Source organism: Falco punctatus, assembly GCF_963210335.1.
Source record: "Falco punctatus genome assembly, chromosome: Z".
NCBI classification, from domain to species: domain Eukaryota; kingdom Metazoa; phylum Chordata; class Aves; order Falconiformes; family Falconidae; genus Falco; species Falco punctatus.
The window spans coordinates 11,509,607-11,531,084 of NC_137586.1; the positions used below are offsets into that span (position 1 = coordinate 11,509,607).

The 21,478-nt window shown below is 43.5% G+C and overlaps 1 protein-coding gene across 2 annotated transcripts in view; it reads left to right on the forward strand.

The window, feature by feature from the left end:
• LOC308056296 (phospholipid-transporting ATPase ID-like) overlaps positions 1–21,478 on the forward strand; it is an 83,121-nt gene that overhangs the window by 48,221 nt on the left and 13,422 nt on the right. For both annotated transcript variants that reach the window (XM_080371433.1, XM_080371432.1), the window contains exons 11-21: positions 579–667; positions 5,716–5,912; positions 6,829–7,037; positions 9,231–9,274; positions 10,853–11,018; positions 11,814–12,002; positions 12,863–12,978; positions 14,405–14,569; positions 16,964–17,075; positions 17,946–18,051; positions 18,820–18,967. In XM_080371433.1, coding sequence (XP_080227559.1) covers positions 579–667; positions 5,716–5,912; positions 6,829–7,037; positions 9,231–9,274; positions 10,853–11,018; positions 11,814–12,002; positions 12,863–12,978; positions 14,405–14,569; positions 16,964–17,075; positions 17,946–18,051; positions 18,820–18,967 — 1,541 coding nt within the window. The remainder of the gene's footprint in view (positions 1–578; positions 668–5,715; positions 5,913–6,828; positions 7,038–9,230; positions 9,275–10,852; positions 11,019–11,813; positions 12,003–12,862; positions 12,979–14,404; positions 14,570–16,963; positions 17,076–17,945; positions 18,052–18,819; positions 18,968–21,478) is intronic.

The following is a 21,478-nucleotide window of genomic DNA, read 5'->3' on the forward strand; positions in this document are numbered from 1 at the left end:
TGTTTAAAAATTAAAGCTGAATTAAATCTGCCCTTACTGGCTTACATTGGGCCAATTGGAGTCTTTCTTTCCCCAGGCTTGATCAAAATGTTTCACTCTGAAGTGTATTTGATTAAAAATTCCACATAATTTCTATGTGATTTTAACCCATATTAGCATATCATGGTCATCAATATTATTGTAAACCATTAGAACTATGCTTTTTATGATTGCAGGTCTTCTTTTGCTTCTATACTGCTGTAGACATGTGAGACGATTATAGTATGTCACCAATAACACAGCAGTATCAGGTATTCCGTTAAAAGCAATTAAAACTTGAAAGGGAGGATTAACTGTTGAAAGAATAGAGCTGGGCCAAAATCCAGAATTAATGGCTTTATGTGACTCTGTCCATATAATGTAAGGCAAGTGACTTAACCTGCCCAAGTTTCCCACCAGCACTGTAAACTGTATGTACCTGCCTTCAAGAAAACTGTGATGGGTATTTATGCTGTAAAGCACAGTGGGGCCTCAGAGGGAATCGGCTTTAGAACGGCTTGGCTTTATTACTAAAATTAACAAGTGTGTTTCGTCTCCAGGGCCAGACACCAAACTAATGCAGAACAGTGGAAAAACAACTTTTAAACGAACAAGCATTGATCGGCTCATGAACGTACTTGTGTTGGTGGTAAGTCTGATTAATGTGTCTTCATTTCTTCAGATGTATTCATCATTTCCAGATGCTCCACCCCTTTGTCCACACAAATAAGGGAATATCAAAAGTGACTAATGATAAGAAGAGAAATTATGTAATAATTTATTAGCAGCCTGAGTTCTGCAGTGCCTCTGCCAGCCCATCTTGCAAAGCAAGGACCTTTCTTCTGAGCTTTTCATTTGCGCTGCTCTGCATGTTTCTGTGAACATCACTTTGAAGCCTGCAAATGCCTTTTTCGCCTGGTAATTTTGTCATTTTCTATTTAAATAAACATTAGCAGTTCTCGCTCTTCTTCCTGATTTCTTGGCATCTCTGGTGATATCTGCATAGGACTAGGTAATTGAGTTTGTTAATTTACATGACGGCAGCATCTGACTTAACATATTAGGGTAAAATACTAGACATTGTCTCATTAATACTCAGAAACTAGTGGTTTTAGCAGCTGGAAAATTTGAGAACACTAATATAGCAGTCGGTCTCCTCAAATTGGAAAACAGATCTGATTTGAGGGTTAAGTGTGTCAATGGTTTTAACAAATGGCAAATACTTCCAAGCAGAGGTAGTGATTCTTTTACAGACTCTCCCAAGATTTTACTGCTTGGGTTCAAAGGCACTCGGAGAAGGAAGACATACAGTCTGGCACTGCTTTACTCAATGTTGCTTGAAGAGAAGCTCTTTAGTTTCAGGCTTTTATGCAAGTCCATTATGCTTTTTCGTGCATGGTATACCACCTTCAGTTTATGACACTGAGAAGGTCTGGTGGCCACCGTTCCCTTTTCTTCCCTCCTGCTGTTGCTCTCCAGCCCAACCTGAACAGCCAGGCTGAGGCCTGGATCCATCCCCAGGTGCTGGAGCAATCCCTGCCGAAGGTATCCAGCAGCAGTCTGATCATCACAGCAAGGCTATCCTGAGCTCTCCCTGTCTCCATGACTTCATGCCTCCTCAGCACTGAGGCTTACAGCACAAATGTCTCCAGGATGGCACCACTCTTCAGCATTGCCACTTCATCCCAGCCCCTGTCCTGCTTTTTTCTCAGGATCCCAAAGGCTCTTGAGATGGGCCCAGGGACTGGAGATGTTAGTGGACAGATCCAGTTGTGCCTCTGTGAGACTGAAGTTGTACTAAAGCAGGAGTGGTTAGCTCAACTCCCACAGATGTGAAGCAGTGTTCTGAACATCTGTCTGTGAGTATTTGCTGTAAAGCAGTGCCACAACACAGAGAGCCACTCCAGGGTTGTCTTCAACCCCTCTTAAGTCCTTGCTCCATGTACAGTAAGGACATGCCCTTGACTTCAGTAACATTACACCAGTCTCTGCCAAGTGAAAAACTTGATTGCCATCATCAGCTTATTTTCCTCAGTGTTCTTTTCCCTCAAGGCGACAGCAAAACCAAAAAAAGTTTGGGCCTCCTAGATTCAAATTTTTACAAATATTTGAAAAACTTTACATTTTTCTTAGGTGTTCTGCTATGCTGTAGCTGGAGATGATGATGGATGGGGGGGATCCACAGGGCACAGCAACGGAGTACAGAAAAACTGAATAGGGAACTTAGAATTTAGCATTTGATTAAGATTTCCCAAATCTCCTTTCACAAGTCAGGGGTCCAACCCAGAGCTTTCAGTCTCTTCACGGACACAAATGAGATGAATTTACGTTCTGGCTCCATTTTTAAAAACTGAGCAAGTTGCAGCCGATTGCATCAGCCTCTGCCTGGCTTCTTGGGCACTGATGGAGCCAAGGGTGTGGTTTCTTCCTCTAGACATTTTTAAGGCACCTAACATTTTGGTGCCTAAGTAAAGCTCTGTCCTACACTAAGAACCAGGCTCTCTGCACACCTAAGGGGATGTGGCATCAGGTCCTTCCAGCTCACTGGGTGGTCAAAGGTTACAAAGCACTGTCATAAAAAGAGGCAGTATATTGCACTCCTGAGTTTGGAAATACAAAGCAGCCACAGCTTGCTATAAATAGTTCGTCTTCAGTGTAATGAAACTTGTTCCATGTTAACACTGGCAAAGCTATTTTGTGTTTAATTGTCCATAAAACTTCCAGCCACAAAGCAGTGTTTAAGCAGCACTTGCCAAGGGAGTCCTGGATAATGTCGCCCTGGTCTGTCCCAACAAGGGTTAACCTAGGGTGAACCTTTCCAGATGGCAACCATAGCTGTTTTTTCATGGTTGGAAGTGTTTCTCGGTGATCTGAGAGAGAAGTGAATGTTCCCTCACCAGGGATGCACACGCAAGCTTCAGGAATGCTTTTTCCTCCAAAACTTGCTTTTTAGCAGGCTGGGGGGGAGGACGTTTTTAGAGAAACAGGGCTGTTGCCTTTATCTCTTAAGCTATTGCTTCAAATCCCAGAGCAGAAACCAAAGTGCCAATAAGGAAACTGAGACAGTTTTAATTCACAGTCCAGCAGGAAATGCTTGTCAAAAGTCACCTCCTCTTCACAAAAATCCTACCCAGTCTTGCAGAGGATCTTTTGCAGGCAGTGCATGGGCAGGACCCATAGAGGGAGGATGTTCATGCTGAGAAGCCCCATGAGCATGCACAAGCCTATGATCAGGGTGTTTTTTACATCCCTTTCTTCCAGAGTGTGGTTATGATTACAACACCCTGCATACGGTTGTTTCTCTGCACAGAGATTAACCTCCAGGGGTGCTGTTAACAGCTTGGTCTCTTGCATTTGTCTCAAAGCAAACCGCATGTTAGTGTGCAAGCACGAGTGGTGCAGACAAGTCGAGCTGTTAAAGAGTATTGACATGCCAAATGACATAAAGTAAAATGTACATAAAGCAAGTGCAGTTGCAGACAAGAGCTGCTGTGATATGGGGAAGTTCAGCTGCTGTGTTGCCCCATGTGTATTTCCGTTGCTGACTCACACATGGAATATTCTTTGTGGAATGTGGTATCCTACAAACTAACAATTTTTAACCTGTGGGGCAGTGAGGAATCACGCAGGGTACACTGATAAGACAGAACAGCCAGCTGGCTTTCTTAATTAATTTCTTTTACAACAGACAAGATCTGCAAAGAGAAGTAACAACTTCTACCTGACCGACAGACATAGCTATAAAAATAGACAGGCTTGTCTATTTTCTCCATCTACGTCTATTGATTTAATAAAGGACCTTACCTGTCCCTGGGTCATGCCTCTCATATATCCTTAAGTCCTGATGATTACAACAGCACAAATTGAAGTCTGTTTTTACTGCTGGTCACAGAGGTTTAAAAACACTGTGCCACATTCCTTACCAGCAAGCAATATTGTCTCTATTTCACAAGGGGAGTAATTTATTTGGCCTCCCATAATTAAATAGCAAAGCTACTATTGACGTGGAAAATAAATATGTCCCCTGAAAGTCAGCCCAGCACCTTTACTTACTGCAGTCCCTTTTTAGCAGCTTCTTGGTATTAAAACTCAAGTTAGTTGGACGTGAGCTTTTCACCAAGTGATTCAAATCGCTCCATAAAAGTACCCTTCTTCCTCTGACATAGTACCTCAGCAATGCAAATATCAGTTTTACCAGCAATGTTTCTATGTTTGTACCTCAATTATTTTTTTTTTTAAAGGTCGATTACAATTTTAATCTGATCGTTACTGGGTGGCCTTATACATAATGGCCCGTCTTACTAATACTTCCTCCTTCATGATTATACTTGCAAAAGATGATTTTTAATTGCTCTGTTGTGCGGCCTGTTGATTCTATATCTTCACATTTTTATTAGACTGTTCGTTATTTTAAGTCAAATATTTGGAGAAGTTGATATCAACAGAACTGGGTTTATTATCATTTGTCCAGGAAGGATGTCAAGCTAATTTCAGTTTATCTTACCCACAATCACCATTTCTACCTTTCAAGTATTGGAATTATGTTAGCAGATTTTCAGGATGGTGAAGCTTCCCAGTTTTCAAACCACTGTTAAAAATTAACCTTACAGTTAAGAGATTTTCTCAGCTAGTCCCTCTAAGCTTTCATCTTTCAATTACCTGGACCCAGTGGACTGAAAGTGCTTATTATTAGCAGATAGAGCCACATAGTGTTCCTTGTCACAGAATGTCTGCCTTTTCCATCTGCTAACTACATCATATGGGATAGATATTTCTTTCTGCTGCCTTCCTCCTTCAGTATTAGATATTCACAGTTCTGTAATTCCTTACAGTTTATATTAAATTCTGTTAACTTCCTTTGTTCTCCTTCTTTGTGTATTCTTTTTAAAGTAATTGTATTTCTATGTTCTTGTCTTCTTTTAACCAAAAATGCTTTATGACCTATGTAAAGTTTTCATGTCTATTAAATGGTGTTCCTGAGAAAGTCCTAGTTTTCACTAAGGTGTCCCACTTTGAAATTCTGTTCCCAGTTGCTGTTTCTCTGGTTCCTTTAGGCTTCAGGAAACAGGCTTCTCTAAAGTCCAAGCACACACATCACTGGTTAGCGTTGCTTTCTGTTTATTCAAAGGAAATGTAATCAGATTGTGATAGCAGGTACCAAGGCAACTATTAGTTCTGAGTCAGTGGTTAACTCTCCTTTAACTGTCAGCATGATACCCAGTGCTGAATTCCAACCTGCACAGTGGTGGATTTTCTGTATTACAAGTTATCTTCAGTAGTTTTTCAGAAGCGGTGTGAAAAACTATGATACATCCAACAAATGGCCAGGTAAAGTCCTCCAAGCAGTTTCTACTCCCAAGTGTGCAGCCAGACATTTGAGGACCCGCAGCTCTACTCACCTCTAATGAGATGTTCTGTAGCTATCTGCCCATAAGCACCCAGGTTTAGGTGTCTGCTTGGGACTTAAACCCCCAGATGTTTGAGGTCTTGTGATTCCAAATTTCCAGACGCTGCACCATGTAATTTTGTCCTTGAGATAAAAGTGTCATAACTTTGCTGGCTTTCCTCCTTCACCCCTTGGAACATTTTCCTGCAATTCAGGCTGTCCAACCTGATCTCATTAGGCTCAGCTGATTAACCTGTACATCACAAATTCCTTGTCTCTAAAATGCAATATTTTGGGGTTTTTTTTTGCAGATTTTTGCATTTTTAGCACTGATGTGTCTTATCCTAGCCATTGGCAATGGCATCTGGGAGTATGATAAGGGCTACTACTTCCAGGTCTATCTGCCCTGGGCCGAAGGCGTCAACTCTGCCTCCTACTCAGGCTTCCTCATGTTCTGGTCATATGTGATCATTCTGAACACAGTGGTGCCAATTTCACTATACGTCAGGTATGTGCCAGAAACTCCTTTTATGTTTCTTCTTAGAAAAGGTTTAGCTTTTGCCTTGGGTGGGAGCAGCATTTTTCCTAGACACAAATTCAAACCCATTGTGAATGATCTACATGACAGTGATGCTTTTCTTATTTCTGCTGCCTTCGGAGGTCTTTGTCAGAGTTGGAGCAGGGACAGCAGTAAGCCTTACAAACAATGAAAAGGATGATTTGGCAGTTAAAGGAGGGGTGGAGGTGTAGGATGCTATAGGACTATGGCTGGTATGGTTAGTGTTTCTCTCCCACTTGCAGTGCCCATCAAACAAAGTGAATGTCAGGTTCTTTGAGGTGGCTGTAGGGCTCAAGTGAGGAGTAGATTGCAAAGTGAGTAGGTGTAATCAGGTTGAGAATCCGTAGTACTTGGTGCTATATGCACAGAGCGAACATTGCCACTTCCCAGACAATGTAGTGCTATGTTGGTTGTTGCAGATGGGCCAACAAGGGTGAAGAATAGGCAATGTGTCCGTGATGCTCTCAAAACCTTGAGGTTGGGGTGTAAACTGAGTAGGCTCAGCCCAGCACATAGTCCTGCTAGAAACCACCCCTGTCCGAGCACCACTCCCAAAACTGCACCAAGTGAAACCCACTCCTCCTGCCTCACTTTTCAACCTGAAAACTTCTGGAACTTTTCAGATACTTTTATAAGATGCTGGTTTATAAATAAAGAAAAGGAATTTGCTATAAACCTAACAGTTTCAGCGGGACTTGCTTCGTCGTTGCTTACTACAGAGTATGTAAGGACAACCTGCTAAGTACACCCTATCATTACCTTCAAAGTTGCTCTCTGATTGCAATCACTAGTAGTGTTGCTGGAGATAAAGATCTTGTCCCTTAAATAATGAATATTCTATCACCTTCTCTTTCTGTTCTACCAGTGTAGAGATTATACGCTTAGGTAACAGTTTCTACATTGACTGGGATCGTAAAATGTATTACGCTGTGAATGACACGCCGGCTCAGGCCCGTACCACGACACTCAATGAAGAGCTGGGGCAGATCAAGTACATCTTCTCAGACAAAACAGGAACTCTCACTCAGAACATCATGTGTTTCAACAAGTGCTCCATCAATGGCAAATCCTATGGTACGTTGTCTGTCTTATTCTCCAAGTGTTACTCACATTGTATGCCTCCTGGTCCACAAAGAGTAAAAGTGATATCCGGAAGAGAGTGTTTTGTAAGCAGCTGCAGTGATCCAGTACAGGGCTGCCCATCAGGGCTGCCTGGACAGGCCTGTTTACATCATTTGCATATCTTATTATCCTTTTCCTGTCCCTTGTTTCCCCTTTTTGACACCCTTTAACCTTCCGTTTTCTACCCCAGTATCATCCCAACCAAAAAAACTGCACCTTATTAGTTTTTCCTCATTAGTCCCAGTTTTACTACATCTGCAGTCAAATCTGGGATTTTTTTCTGATATCACTACCTCGGTGATCTCAGTCTTTTGTCGTGTTATTGACATGGTTACCTAGTTATTGCTAACCCTGCAAAATACCATACATAACTCACGTGTCTAGCTCCCTCTTAACCACTTGTGAAACCATCCATCCCTCATGGGGTTATTTGCATATTTTATCAGTTTCTCACACTGTTACCTCTCACATTCAGCAGTTTCTTACGGCATGAGCAGCAGTTTTCCACATCCTGTTTAGGTAGCTGAACCTTCAGTCGGCATCTAGTCAATGTTCTGGTCATTTGTCTTTAGCCCTGACATACTTCACCTATCAGAATAGAGAAAAGCTTGTAGGGAGGTGGAAAAAAGGGGAAACAAAAGTTGTTAGCTCTGTTAGATCCTGACAGTCATTGACTTAAACAGCTCATTCACTGTATGGACCCAGGCAGTTTTCTTCACACTGCTCAAGAGGTGGTAACAATTCACAAACTGATGAATTGATTAATACCATTAGATTTCCCCAGAGAAATTAGTCACTGCTTATCTGTAGATTGATGCTTGTTTTGCCTGTATCAAACCTGCTGATGGACAGGTGTGCTAGAAAGCTTGTCTTTGTTTCTCACTGCTATCAGCTGGCCTAATAAATGAAGCTATTTCTTCCTATAAATCTTGTTCTGTGAATATCTGAGACCAGCATATCTCAAAGAGCACTGCTGTGCTAGCCAATGCTAATGCTGCTAAACAGTTTGTAAAATATTCGGTCTGTTCCTTCATGTGTCCAAATGACTTGTCCAAAGTGGATGTTGCCGCTAACATAATACAGGGTGTGGCTGCAAGAAACAAATGGGAAATACATGGAAAGAAGGCAGACAGTCTATTTCCCATAATATTCTAAATGCCTAGCTTCCTCCTGGGAATGTACTGCTTTGGATTTGCTTCTCAGGGGCATTTGGGAAAGCCAGGCCAGAAAGGATGGATTAATTCTGCTGCCAGGGAAGGTACTCTGGAAGCTTAAGCTTCCCATTGGGAAGGAGGTATACAAAAGCCTCTCAGTTACAGTTCCCAGGAGATCAGCTGGTGGGTAGTTCTCAGGAGAGATGATTTCTGAGTTTCCTCTACACCTTCAGGGCTTTTTTCAGGGAGTACCAGCACCTACAATTGACTTTGGTCACAGTTGAGATGTCTGATGTGGGTATGGATCTATCATTCCTGTAATTCTCTGTGTTTCATTCTTATTCCAATGAAGTGTTGAATCTGGCTGGGCTGGGCACAGTCCAGGCCTTCAAGTGAAATTGTCCTTCAGACAGAAGTTTCAATAGTGTTTCCTGGAGATGAGATATCTTCCATTTCTGCGAACAGATCACCAGTTCAGGGAAAATTAATAGAGCATAATAATGCTCCAGGGCAAATTAAAAAAATGCTACTTAGACATGGGAAGAATGGGCTTTCACAACTCATTCTCTGTAGCTGACCAGAGACTGTTGCAAACCCAATATGATCCAGGGGCTGGACTTTGCCTCACAGTCCACAGGGAAGGTACAAGAGAAGTCATCCCCTGAAAGCACCTTCATTTCTTACCTAGCACGACATCCTTTCTGGGTTCATCTTGAGCCAAGCCTTCTTTATCCAAATGCCAGTCATTTTTATGGTCACTGCTTTGTGTTTCAAGCATCTGTCAGTCTCTGGATTTTGTCATGGATTAACACAGAAACTGATTGATATGAATCATCAATCTCCAGTGCCTGTGTCAAGATATTCATGCTTACTGAAACTTTTAAATCAGATACCATCTCAAAACACTTTAACCGACTCTTGTGGTACAGAAGCTCAGAGACTGCACTTACCTGGAGCTTGTGGCTATAACATCAGTCTTTCTTCATTGCAGGTGATGTCTACGATATGGCTGGGCAAAGGATAGAAATAAACGAGGTAAGTGCTCAAGTGCTGTCAGGTTCTGTGCTTTCAGTAAACCTGCCTGCCTAAGTGCTGGCAAACACAACCCACCCAGGCATAGCTCATGCTCTTAATCCTGCAAGAGCTGATGCTCTTGACCCTGATGACAGGGATGTGTGTTCTTGTGGATGTCAGACAATTGCCACAGTTTCATTCCCTTCCAATAGGCCTGATTTAAACCTGCAGGTTGGGTGGTCTGAGTGCCCATTGTTCCCTCAGCTTCATTCTAGTGCATGCAGAGCTCCTCTTGAATATGTGTCATTGGAAACTTGGACATTGGTGAATTTTATTATGCTCAGCAGTTAGTTAAAGCTTTGGTGGGGAATCAGTGAGTTCAGTTCATATTGATAACAAGGTCACTGTCAAATTTCCCTGATGTTTGGACATAGGAAAGTATGAAATTGGGTGACTTCTCCATTTCTTTCTAGCCCCTGCTTGCTGGCACAAAACCATGTCTTGGATTTGTAGAATGTCTGAAAACCACATACAGTAATCCTAGTAACAAATGGCAAGATGATGATGAAAATCTCACTCCTCATTCCAACAATTCATGTCCAGGCCATTTAAATCCTAAATAACCTGATGAAATTGCCTCTCTGTGCTGAGTGCTGTGCCTAAAGACTGCCCTCACTCAGGCAGCAAAACGCAAAAGGTGGACTTGCCTGGGGAGACATGCTGGTGTCCTGCCAACGGGCTGCCCAGCAGCTCCTCCTGCCCCTGGTACTCACTGGTGCACAGCCCTGCTGCCCCTGCATCCATGGTGTGGCAGTGCCTGGACCATGCTGCGCAGATGAGTGTGTGTGTGGGTTGGGTCTGTGCTCTTGCGGTAAGCGCTAAATGTCAGCTAGCAGAGGTCAAAAAAGGATGACTCCCATCCTGGAAACTCTGAGCTCATCAGGGATGGGGCGGGAGTCGGAATCATCCCGAGACAGGCTCAGCAGTGCATTTCTCCATGACACATCGTACTGTGAGCTTCTGTCCATGTCTCCAGTACACTCCCCTCCACTTGGGGCTCCTTGTTTTTAGACAAAACAGGCAGTGCCTGTGGAGCTGAACCTTTACATCTGTAGTCTGTCATCTTTTTTCCATATCAGGATTTTCTCTTGCTTTGGGAGAACAGGGCGGAGAACACAGCCTTTTGAATTGTTTTAATTTGGGTTTCCACATTCCCCTATCACAGGCAGCCAGTGACATCAGGAACATGATGCCTCCAAGCGGGCATGTGTTGGAGGATAGGCATTTCTTTGCTATAGAAACCCTTTGGTGTAGGTCCTGCAGGAGCATTTGCTGTTGTAGAGAGCACAGAAAGGCATCTTTAGCTAATGAGGTTCTCAGCCTGAGTGCTGCTCTGAAAGGCACCTGAAGTGTCTGTTCTCTCTCGTGATTCAGTAGCTTTCATGATCTTCCACTTAGACTCACCAGTCTCTGTCATGAATGGCCCTGCAGGAGAGGGCTATTTGTAAATGCAAGGAAGACAGAGGGGCTATGATGGGCAGGCACTGGTGTACAATCATATGACATCTCCACAAATAACACCAAGCCATATTTCTGCAGAACACAGAGAAGGTTGATTTCTCATACAACCAGTTAGCCGACCCGAAGTTTGCATTCTATGACCATAGCCTGGTTGAAGCTGTGAAGCGGAGCGATGTCCCGACGCACAGGTTCTTCCGGCTGCTCTCGCTTTGTCACACAGTGATGCCAGAAGAGAAGAAGGAAGGTGAGGACTGTTGAAGGCACCAGACTGAGTGGTTATGTTCACCCTGCACCACAGTATGTCTCCTCTCCACAGAAGCTGTTACAGGTCCTTTTGGCTCCCTGGTGATTTTCTGTAGTGTATGGCTACACATAAATCAATTATCTTTGGAGATACCACATGGGAAGAGAAAGGACCAGGGCCTCCACTCCCTGTGTGTTCCTGTGGTGGAGCTGACACTCCTGCAAACACCACATCTCTGGAGTGTGGAAATTGCAGGTGCCACAGCTTCCCTGAGGTGGCAGATGGCTTGGCCCACTGTTTCTCTACCCTGCACTAAGTCCCATAAAGCAAAGAGCATAGAGCATCTATCCACTGGAGACTCATTAGCACCACTCACCCACTGTTCCCACAGGTACTGGGTCAGTCTCCTCAAATCCCAGATAGGGTGAGTTCCTTAAAGGCTATAGAACCATTAATTGACACATATAAGGTGAAAATAATCATAAGAAAAATACATGCATGTGTAACTAGAAAGAACTAAACCCAAGGAAGCTGTCCTCTTAATGAGATTTGTTGGACTCAAAGAGAGTGATAAAAGACCCCAAAAGAGGCTAGGAGGCCTCTAGCACTGGCCTGGAGGATGGGTTGATGGGACTTGATGGCGACATGTGGGCATAAGGTGCTTTTTAGAGTTGCACCTCTGAGGACAGACAGAAAAGCAACAGGTTAACTGCTATATAATATCTTTAATGTTGTATTAGTTGAGCCTCAGAAACAAGGCAGAAGCCACATTACCTTTTTTTTCTTGCATGTCAGGTAGCTTGGTGTATCAGGCCCAATCTCCTGATGAGGGAGCCCTCGTCACTGCTGCCAGAAACTTTGGGTTTGTGTTCCGGGCTCGCACACCAGAGACCATCACTGTCGTGGAAATGGGAGAAACAAAAATCTACAAACTCCTGGCAATTCTTGATTTCAACAATGTTCGCAAGCGAATGTCTGTTATTGGTATGTTCCCTCTGCTCCCTGCTTTCCTTCCTGACATTTTCGGCTCTCAAGTTGGCCCTGATTCTGCTGTGATGCCTTTTCCTAGGAGACGTCCTTTGCAATGCTTTCTGAATAATGTTTACTTCTGAGCACTTGAGATGAGCTGCCTTGACTTTCCAATTACACAGAAACAGTGCTAGGTAAACACCTCACTTAGGCAGGTGGCAGAGTATTTTAACATCTGGACCACAGTGACAGAGCAGCCTCCTGAAGACAATAAGCTTTTAACATATCTTACTTCCCTCATGACAATGCAGGAAAGGCCTTCCTTCTAGCTAGCTTGAAAATTGTCAGCGAAATCTGAGAAAGTGGGAAAGGAGAAAGCAAGGACAAGTAGAGAACACCACTTTCCCAAAAGGAAAATGCAAAAGTTATTCAAGAAACCTTGTGTAGCCTTTGTTAACTCTCCAACATCCTCAGATACTTCATGAATTGGAATATGGTAACTGTAGCAAGAGAGTGGTAGTACCTTTACTGGTAGGAGCAATAGGAGCAGCAGGACCGGTTCCCTAAGAACAAATTGTTCTTGACTTTTGAACGCAGATGTCTTGCCTAAGGTGCTACCTTTAGGAACCACGTAGTCCAACAGAGCATCTGCTCAGATCAGTGCAGTCTGGGTACAGTTGTCTGTGCTGCTACCACTAAGGTAAAGAGTAGTTGCATCATCTTTTCTAATGAAAGCTGGTCATGATTCCTGGGAGTCTGCCAAAACTTTGTGGAGTTTGGACACCTCTAAAAACCTTCCTTTGTTTTGATGAAAGTGCTGTGAATCCCAAGTGCCTCATTCTGGGATTTGTAGCATTTCTTTTCCTCCCTCATAGTGCGGAGTCCAGAAGGTGACTTGACTTTGTACTGCAAGGGGGCTGACACCATTCTTTATGAACTGCTTCATTCATCCTGCAACTCTCTCAAAGAGGAGACCACAGAACACCTGAATGTAAGTGTTCCCTTCTGCACAACATCTCTGCATTTGATGGTTACCTTTTCACCAGGTATGGAAATATACTTTGTGTTGAGACAAAACACAGATTTCGGAAACAGAATGTAAGCACCAATTTTTTAAATTATGGAATATAAAGAGAAATTAATTTATAGAGCCTTTGGTCTCAAATTAGTTGTCTAAGCATGGGCATCAGGTGCCATTTGAACTGCTCCAGGACATCTGGCAAATACAATGCCGGACATTCAGAAGATACGTGTTTCTCTGGAGTAGGAACTAGAAGTCAGGCAGGATAGGTGAGACACCTGAAAAGGCACAATCTGTGTTTTGGGAACTAAATTCCATCTGAGTCTGCTGTTACTCTACAACACATGCACCCAATGCATTCAAGCATGCCTTGGGCCTGAATAACTCAGGTGATCAGTAAAGGGCCACAGAGCCATTTACCTTCTTGAATACAATTAAGATCTGCAGTGATTGCGACCCAAGAGGTCTCAGTCAGAAGGGACAAGGCAAGTGCTGGGACATACTCTCACTCAGCTCCCCTTCTTCCAGATCATATAGGGGCATATTGACTGGGCAGCAAGGAAAATGCATCACTCAAACTTGTGGCCTTTTATGTTGTTGATGGTGTGAACAGGTAGGTGGTTACTCACACAAGGGGATGTTCTGGCAAATATTTACTCCCTCTTGTGATGCCAGATCCTGCTGGTACAGTGCGGAGCACAAGATAACAGAAAATTTTGCCAGAGAGGTTGTGCAATAGCAAAAATATCTCTGCTCACTGCCTGGAGGAGCCAGAGAAAGTTGCTGGCAAAGCAGAGAGCAGAGCAGAGCTATGGAGGTGGCCTGTTCCTGATGCACCTTTACTTCAAGCTTGGAGAACACTTCAGTTTTCACAAAGGGATCTCTGTCATTCCACCAAACACTGAGATCCATACTGTCAATCACACATCTGCAGAAAGCACAGTTAGAAGGACTTGCTGAGATGTCATGACTGACTGTGCTCACGCTGTGCATATGAGCCAGCACTTGTACTCTAAAAAGGTTGAGCCCAGAGCCAAAAGTCAAGGCTGTGTTCAGTGTTTATTTAGGTCTTACTGTTCTGAATGTTCTGTTGAGAAATTTGAGCCTGGGAAACAGCTGCCTGGTTAATGTAAAGCTTTAAAGCCAGAAAGTTGGGAAGACCTTTTGCATTTGTTCTTTTTAAGGACCATGGATGGCAATGATAAAGTGGTCTGGGACTAGTTTTTAAAAAGTACCCCAAGATTTGGGGTCTGAGGTGCAATTTTTTCACCTTTCCTCTGTGGACATTAGGCAAGAAGCTTTTGCATATAGCCATTTGCTTTCCAAGGGTCCTTTGTAAGCCCAGGTGAGCTGACTGCTCTTCTTTGAACTATTCTGCCTCACCACTGTCCCACAGGAGTTTGCTGGTGAAGGTCTGAGGACACTTGTGGTGGCCTATAAAAGCCTGGATGAAGACTACTTCCAGGACTGGATCAGGCGTCACCATGAAGCAAGCACTGCCTTGGAAGGACGGGAAGATAAATTGTCAGAGCTATATGAAGAGATTGAAAAAGACCTAATGGTTAGTGCTTCAGGGAATCTGGGTCAAACTCTGGGGGAGGCAGCGAGCATGGTGGTTTGTCAATAAACAGCTCAAGATGACTTCAGTAAACATTGTTCTGCAAACAGCTAAGTGGGTTGTGTGACAGGAGCAGTGAAGAATATGGCAGTCCTGGGTTTTCACTGGCACCTCCGTCAGGAGCCCGTAACTGGGGTGTCAGCCACCAGTGCAGGGGAATGGTTTTATTTTAACTCACGTGGGTGTCAGGGATGACGTGGACACAAATATTTCATAGCTCTCCTTGTATGTGCAAATGACTGATTACGTGTTTTCCTGACTTTGAAACGGCAGGCAGTGAATAATCCCCAGCGCCCCCCCATTTCAGAGAGAGTCCTCTTTGTTCTTGCAGCCCTGGGTGGGATGGGGAGGTGATGTCCATGAACATGTTTGTGTCAATTGGAAATAGGGCTAAACTGTAATCTTCACATCATTCTTCTCTCCCTGAGCATTGTTACAGCTTTTTGAATGCTCTGAGGAGTCTGCCTTGTGCTTTAGACTAATGAATAATGAATGAAAAGGATGCGTGGGATCTGAGGGGAAGCAATTCAGCTTTTGCACTCGCAGCAGGGCTTTCCTGAAATCTCAGAAATCTTGGGAGCTGCCACCTTTGCTCCTTTCACTAGCTGTATGCTCGGGATGCCAGCAGGGCCTGGGAAGGAGCGAGTGTGAGCCAAGGAGATGCTGACCTCTGGAAGCTGCATAGTCCATGGGGCAGAACCTGCTGCCCTTCCGAGTCTCAGTGGAGTGGTGGAAAATGATGATCCTCCAGTTCAGAGAATACATCGCACAAATGCTCTGTGGGTCATGTTCAAAGCAGGAAATACATGGAGGTTTAGGAGGTTAAAGGGCCAGTTGCTTTGCAAAAAAGGGTTATGAAGCTCATGGCCTGAGTAGAGAAAAGGTCGTGGGCTCATGGCAGGAAGAAGAGTGGCTCAGAAGAAAACACTGTTAACACCAGACCCTGCTCTGTACTTTGTATAGGAGTGACTTTACTTCCCGAAGGTGCTGTGGGAAGAACAGAAGGTAGGTGTGGGAAAGCCTGGGTGTGAGAGCGACAGTCACCAAAGAAGCAGATGGATCTTGTGAAGGTGTAGAGGACTGCCAAGTGTCATAGTCTAGTTGAAAGGCAAGAGCAGAAGTCCTGTGTGTGGCAGGCTTCTGCTAGAAGCACTTAGAGGGAGCAAAGGATATAAGGACACAAGGGGGTGGAACATGGTTAGATTCAGACAATAGTAGTAAAAATGCCATTTATCATTGACTGACTCAAAAACTAAGGAAGATCCACAGTCAAGAAAGTATCATGACTGTCCCTCCAGCTGCTCTTACACCAGCTCATGGGCATACAGGCTAGGCCCTGTCAACAACACTATTGTGCCTTTCTGGGCTGCCAGAAAGACAATGACTGTGGGAAATGCCAGACTTTGTTCTCTCTTCCCAGGCACATTTGATATAAATGTCCATGTTTGGGCTTCCAGCTCAGGCTCAGGCTGCCAAAGATGAGCAGGTGCTCCCAGGAGTTGACTTTGTATGCTACAAACATTTAAGCTCTCACTAACTAGACCAGGGGCTACTGCTGTAAAATGTAGATTGTGCAGTTTTGAGGATCCTATAGAGAAGTTCCATCAGAGCTGTTGTCTACATTGGTAGCATTCAGGGCTGATGAATGATCAACATCCCAGGGAGCCAAAAGGGATCCTGGGCTTAAAGCCAACCTCTGAATCTAGTCTCCCTACAGCAGGAGGTAGGTAGTAGCAGATACTGTCTAAACCCGAGCTAGCAGTGAAGCCTTCGTGTACCTTTGATGATAGGTTAAAGCCACCAAGTATCTCCAAAATGCAGTACAAGAAATAACTTTAAAATAATGAAGGTTTGTGTCATGAGCAGTCTGTGGTTTAGTTGTGTGGAGCAGGCCTGGGCACTGGTCTGTTATGGGCTAGAGAAGATGTTTCGCAGCCATAGCTGCAGTACAATACAGCTGGGAGCAAGCTCTGCATGAAAGGATGCATATGGAGGTTTGGGAACACGGATCCACAGCTGTCTTTGTCCCTCAGTTAAAGCTCAATCTGCTGTGAAGGGGTCATGTGGAAGAACACAGACCTGCAGGTCTACAAATGTGTTGGCAAATAATTTCATGTGTGTTCATGATCCACCTGAGCCTGGGGGATTAGAGACTAGAATTTTTGCCAGATCAGGGCTCTACTCTATACAGTAAATTTGCTAAAGAAGAATGAAAATCAGCACAACCTTATTCCTGGATGTCATTTGTGTTTGACTGAGTAATTATCTGAAGGTCTAATGCTTTCTCCTTTGCTAGCAATGAGAAGACTTACCCGTTCCCTGCCATTTTCTGTTAAGCTGCTAGGTGCCACAGCGATTGAGGACAAGTTACAAGATGGAGTCCCTCAGACAATTGAGACTCTTGCCAAAGCCAACATTAAGATATGGGTTCTTACTGGAGACAAGCAAGGTAAAGGGGCTATGGCTTTGGATGTTTGCTTCCCCACCAGTGGTATGGTTCTGCTATGACCCACGTTCTCATTCTTTCTTCTTTGAAAAATGCACAGATGACAAATTTACAGGGTTTGTGTCATTGCCAACTAGGCAAAACTCTGGTTGTCTGTAATTAGACCAAGTAACTCTAGGTAGTAGCTGTTCTTAATTCCTGTCCTGAGGCTGAAAGCAGTGCGAAGGGAACATCCTTTGCCTTTGGACAGGTGACAGTAAGCATCCCATGGTCCCTGTCATATGCTGTGAGAAGGTGTCACTTTAGTACAGTCGACTGTCCTGGTGGAGGAGGTGGAAAAAATCTTGTCACACTTTCCAGGACCTTCAGTGCTAAAGTGGATGTTGGGTCTGTTTCAGTTCAGCCCTGGCATTAATGATCCAGAATAGAAATGGAGAGAACACAGGCTTTTGGGGAAATCATGAAGCTGGAAAGAACAATAAATAAACTCCAGTGAATTCTTTTGGAGAAACAGTAACTGCACTGAAACCATGGTGTTTCAGGGAGGGCAAAAGTGTTGGTGAATATTTTAATCCAAGAAATGAGCAGAAAATTTTTGAAAAAAAAGAAACATTTCATTTTTTCGTATTCCAAATGTACTGGTTTTGTTTATGAAATAGCAAAATACCTTTTCCCCCAGAATTTTCTGAACAAAATGTCTTGATATTCTTCTTCCGAACTATTGTTTTGGGCTTTTCTGGGAGTAGGGAGAGGGAAAGTTAAATACAGAGCTTTTGAGAGAGCATTTTTGTCATGTATATAAAAAGGCCACAGGGATGGTGCGTGAGTTTGGGACCGCTAACGTGGATCATCTTCCTGGTTTATCTTTCCCAGAGACAGCAATGAACATTGGTTACTCCTGCAATTTGCTGAATGATGACATGGAAGATGTTTTCATTGTTGAAGGCAACACGTCTGATGATGTACTTAACGAGCTGAGGTAAATGGCTGAAATATACAGCTCCGTTGCTGTGTACTGACACTACTTGTATTTTGTATTATTCTACGTTTTTCTCCTGTGGACTTGTTGCAGTTCATTCAGGGACCTTAGATAAGGGCTAGCCAGTTCCCTTGTAGATCCAGCAGTTACACATTATGTAGAAATCTCTGAGGATAAACTCTGAAGCCTCTTGATCCAAGAGGTCAATCTATATGAAGTGTAAGAAAGCAGAGCCAGCCAGGCATTCATTCGCTGCCAAAGACAAGTGATCTGGAGCCACAAAGCCTTTGGCTCCAGGCTTGAACTATGCTGTTGCTCCACTGCTATTGCCATTCATCCACATTGCAGTCCTTTGTCTGGATATGGTCCTTTCCTAACGTTATCTGGAAATCTACCTTCCTCCTTAGCCTACTCGGTAGACACAAGTTCTAAGATATAGGTGCAAAATGGGAAAGTTTTTCAGTCCTGGTGGTTGCCAGACAATATGCACAGAAAATTGGGATGCCCTTTGGCATACTGTCCTTCATGACCCTCAGATGATTTGGTTGACCTTAAATCAGCACAGGTTTAGCACACACTTGTTAGAGCTTCAGAAATGTGAACGATCTGCACGAAGAGCAGCAGCGGCTAAATGCATCTTGTTGTAGGGATACAAGGAAAATTAAAATTTCAAAGGGAAGCATTAATTGTTTTAATTTTCTTAAAGTTTATTTAATAAAACATACATATCTTTACAAGATTTTCATTATTATTCTGGATTATTTTTAGGAATGCAAGGAGAAAGATGAACCCAGACTCCTTTCTGGACAGTGATGAAATCAACGTTCAGTTTGAAAAATCTTCAAAAAAACCAAAAATTATACCTGATGAGCAAGCGAATGGTGTGTACGGTCTGGTTATCACCGGTCACAGCCTGGTAAGAAAGGTTCAGTCATGTTAGGGCTGAGTTCTCTGAAGAACTTAACGTGACAGGGACATACTGGAAGCTGAAAATGCTTTACAAATTTAGCTCTAGAGGGTTGAATTTTTTTTTTTCCTAATTGAAGATTAGGTTCAGTGGTTATCTGAGACATCAAAGGTGATGGGCAAGGTTTCAGAAGACTGGAACAGGGAAGCGTTGGCCCTGATGTTAGAGGAACAAGAGGCGTAGAGTAGCTGGATCAATTTTCATTTCCAGAAAGATATTGGAAAAATAAGCAGTCAGTTTATGGCAAGAAGCTAAGATCACATCAGACAAGGTTTTCAATATTCCAAGAACATGTTCTGCTAAATACAACTGATAACAGATGTATTTAACTTATAGGATATATATCTTATAACCTAACTAATAAATTGTTTAGTGCTCTCTCCCATGATGTTCTTCCAAGCAAACTAAAGTAATACAGTCTGATGAAACTGCTAAGTGACAAATGAAAGACTGCTTGGAAAGTATGGCTTTTAAAGGCTCACTTAAAACAACAGTTAATAGCATCTGCAAAGGGCTATCCCACATCTATTTGGTATTCAGTGTTTCCATTAACTGCTTAAAAAGAGAGCAGATACACCAGGCTGGGAGAAACTACAGGAGTTCAAGATCAGATCTGAAACCAATTTTAAGAAATTGCAGAAATACTTTGGAAAAATGGAGAATGCAATTCAGTAAGAACAAAAGCTTTGTTCTCCACTTTCACATAATCAACTACACACACACAAAATCAGAGATACGTATGTAAAAGCATCATCTGTAAGACTTGTGAAGAAAGCCTCCTGTTTCATTTGGCATCGGTAAAGTGTTACCTGAAATAATTCAGCTTATTTGGGCCATTTTCTTTGGGAAAATGTAGACCAACTAGGGAGAGTAAAAATAAAATTGTAAGAGTAGTCATGCATGATCTGGAAAGCGTAAGGGGGAAGTGAGAGAGCCTGAAGAATACTGATCAGTCTAGGTGATGCTCTTCAAATAATAATAGGTAAACTTAGTAATGGAATTAAACTGAGATAAGAGAGTTTGGGGTGAAATATCTTCCTAATGAGAACAGTGAAGCACTGGAATAGATTTTCCATCCTTGGAAATCTTTTAGAGCAGTTTAGAGGAAAAAAAAACAATTTAGATACATTTCAACCTGTCTGGAAGGAAGGCTTTATCTAGATCAGGTTTATTTGTCTATTGTGTTTTGCTTTCCCAGATTGCAGAGGAAGCAAATAGGTAGATGTGGAAAGAGCTGGGAGGTGCTGCCTTTCAGGGACCAGATGCTTCTGTTCCCTGTGGTTGCTACCTCTCTTGACAGCAGTCCAGCAAACTGAACTCCCAGCTCTAGACCAGCCTGGCAAATGGCTATTTAAAAAAATCTCATTTTGCTCCATTCTTGGCTTGTGTGCCATGTATATGGACGGGCCCTGGACTAGACGGGACACCTTCAGGCAGTGTCTACATTGTCAAGTACCCTCTCTCCCTCTTTTACAGTCACTCCCTCTTTAACTCCAGGGCCTTAATTCCCTTCAGATCCTCAATGCAAAAGAGACAAGAACTCTGTCGAGTTCAGCGTATCTGCATTGGTGACTCCTCTGACATCCTGGCCTGCCACAAGCCCATGCCTGTTCCTCCTCTGTTCCTTCAGCCTGCAGCACACACCCTGAGTGCGGTGCTATAAAGCACCACTGGGAGCAGTGACAAAGCTTTCTTGTTATTCCTGGAAACCCACACATTTACCCACACACTGGCAAGGAGATGTCCCAGACAAATAAATTCATACCTGGGCTCTGTGGGAGCAGTCAGTCCACATAGCCTGCAGCAGAGTGGACACAGCTGGTCTCACCAAGACCAGGGTTCTCTCCTAGATGTGGACAACAAGGACAGATGTGGACAAGACTGTATTTATTTATTTCTATGAACCTACAGCTTGGACAATGGTAATAGTGCTGATACCGTCCCAGTCAAGCACAGCATCTGTTCAGTGCTGTATCCCTATGTGCAAATGGCTGGGATCGCAGCACTGGGGCTACGCACACATGTGCTCTTGCTTGAACAAAGTGAGTGAACAGAAGCACATCAGCACCTGTAATGGCATCACCACAGTAGCTGATTTGTGTGCAGTACCATTAGTACTACGTGATAACATTTTGCTAGTGCTGTGCAGTGAGAATGTTGTGGTAAAAGCCATCTCCAGCCACACTGAGCAGATGGTACTAAACCTAAACCATGAAAAGGTCTCTTGTTGAGCAAGCCTGCTTGCCACTGACAGGAGGGAAGAGGAGTTGCTGGTGCCTCACAGCTCTCTGTTTTGGAATAAAGTATATCTGGCCTAAGGATTGTCTGTCTTACGCAGAAAGGGCAGTGGGCCTGCTGTAGTGGCTTTGAGTAGGGGAGAGCCCTTTAAATTCCTTCCACGGATGTCTACTGAGAAGAGATACCAAAGAACAGAGCCAAAAAGCATGATCTGAAATAAAC